Source organism: Alexandromys fortis, unplaced genomic scaffold, assembly GCF_014885135.2.
Source record: "Alexandromys fortis isolate MF-2015 unplaced genomic scaffold, M_Fortis_MF-2015_v1.1 scaffold_34, whole genome shotgun sequence".
NCBI lineage: Eukaryota > Metazoa > Chordata > Mammalia > Rodentia > Cricetidae > Alexandromys > Alexandromys fortis.
In genome coordinates, this window is record NW_026067933.1 from 941,678 (window position 1) to 942,817 (window position 1,140).

At 43.0% G+C, this 1,140-nt stretch overlaps 1 protein-coding gene across 1 annotated transcript; it reads right to left on the reverse strand.

Moving 5' to 3' along the window:
• Positions 1–292: 292 nt before the first annotated feature.
• On the reverse strand, positions 293–713 carry LOC126503937 (60S ribosomal protein L38-like). The gene has a single exon (XM_050145911.1). The coding sequence runs from the start codon at positions 571–573 to the stop codon at positions 334–336; it is 240 nt and encodes a 79-aa protein (XP_050001868.1). The 5' UTR covers positions 574–713; the 3' UTR covers positions 293–333.
• Positions 714–1,140: the final 427 nt, after the last annotated feature.

The window sequence follows — 1,140 nt, forward strand, 5'->3', positions numbered from 1 at the left end:
TTCTCTGCCTCTTCTTCTGCTGCCTTCCTTTCCCAATCTTCTTCCATTCTTTCTGCAGGCCACTTTGTTTTTTAATACCTGGATATTTCTTGATCCATTTATCTTTTCTATCATATGTATAAGCTTTTTTATTTTTCTCTCAGTCTTCCATATTTTATATTTTCTATCCTTATTTCTCTTTATTTATCTCCTTTCTTTTTCATCCACTGGAAGGAGTGTGTGTGTGTGTGTGTGTGTGTGTGTGTGTGTGTGTGTGTACTTCTAGTCTCACTCTAACAGTGGATACTTTTTTTATTTTTTAGAGTTTTTAATAGTCAAACACAGAGGTCTGCTTCATTTCAGCTCCTTTACTGCCAAGCCAGGGGGCAGAGACTGTTTGAACTTCTCAGCTTTCTCCTTGTCTGTGATGACCAGGGTGTAAAGGTACCTGTTGTAGCGAACTTTGAACTTCACATTATCCTTGTTCTTTTTGATCTTGACAGATTTGGCATCCTTCTGCCAGGCCATGAGCAGGAAGTCCTTGATCCACAATTTTCTGAGGCATGGCGACGGGCGCTCAGCACTGGAGACCATACCTCGGATTTAACCCCCATCCCTGACTACCCCAATGACTCATCTAACAGTGTATATTTTAATTGCCTCTATGACTTTAAAAACTATCAACCCAAAGTGGATATAAGAGTGATATGGATGTGCTAGTGTATGTGACTACATGTTACACCTGTGTTTTGTCACTCTAATAGCTGGCTAGATCAGTGCTGTCATTTGAGACAATGCCAGATGTGTTGAAATAGAAGCGGAGGGGCTGCGTCCCCGGCACCCGGCCACCCGCCCGCATGGCTAGCTCATGTCCAGAAATAATTACACGGAAACTGTATTCTTTCAAACACTGCCTGGCCCGGCTAGTTCCAGCTTCTTATTGGCTAGCTCTTACATATTGTTCTAACCCATTTCTAATATTCTGTGTAGCCCACGAGCTGGCTTACCAGGAAGGATCTTAACCTGCGTCTGTCTGGAGCGGGAGAATCATGGCGACTCCTCACTCAGCTTCTTTCTCCCAGAATTCTCTTCTGTCTACTCCGCCTACCTAATTTTCTGTCCTATGAGGGCCGAGGCAGTTTCTTTATTAATAAGAAATCA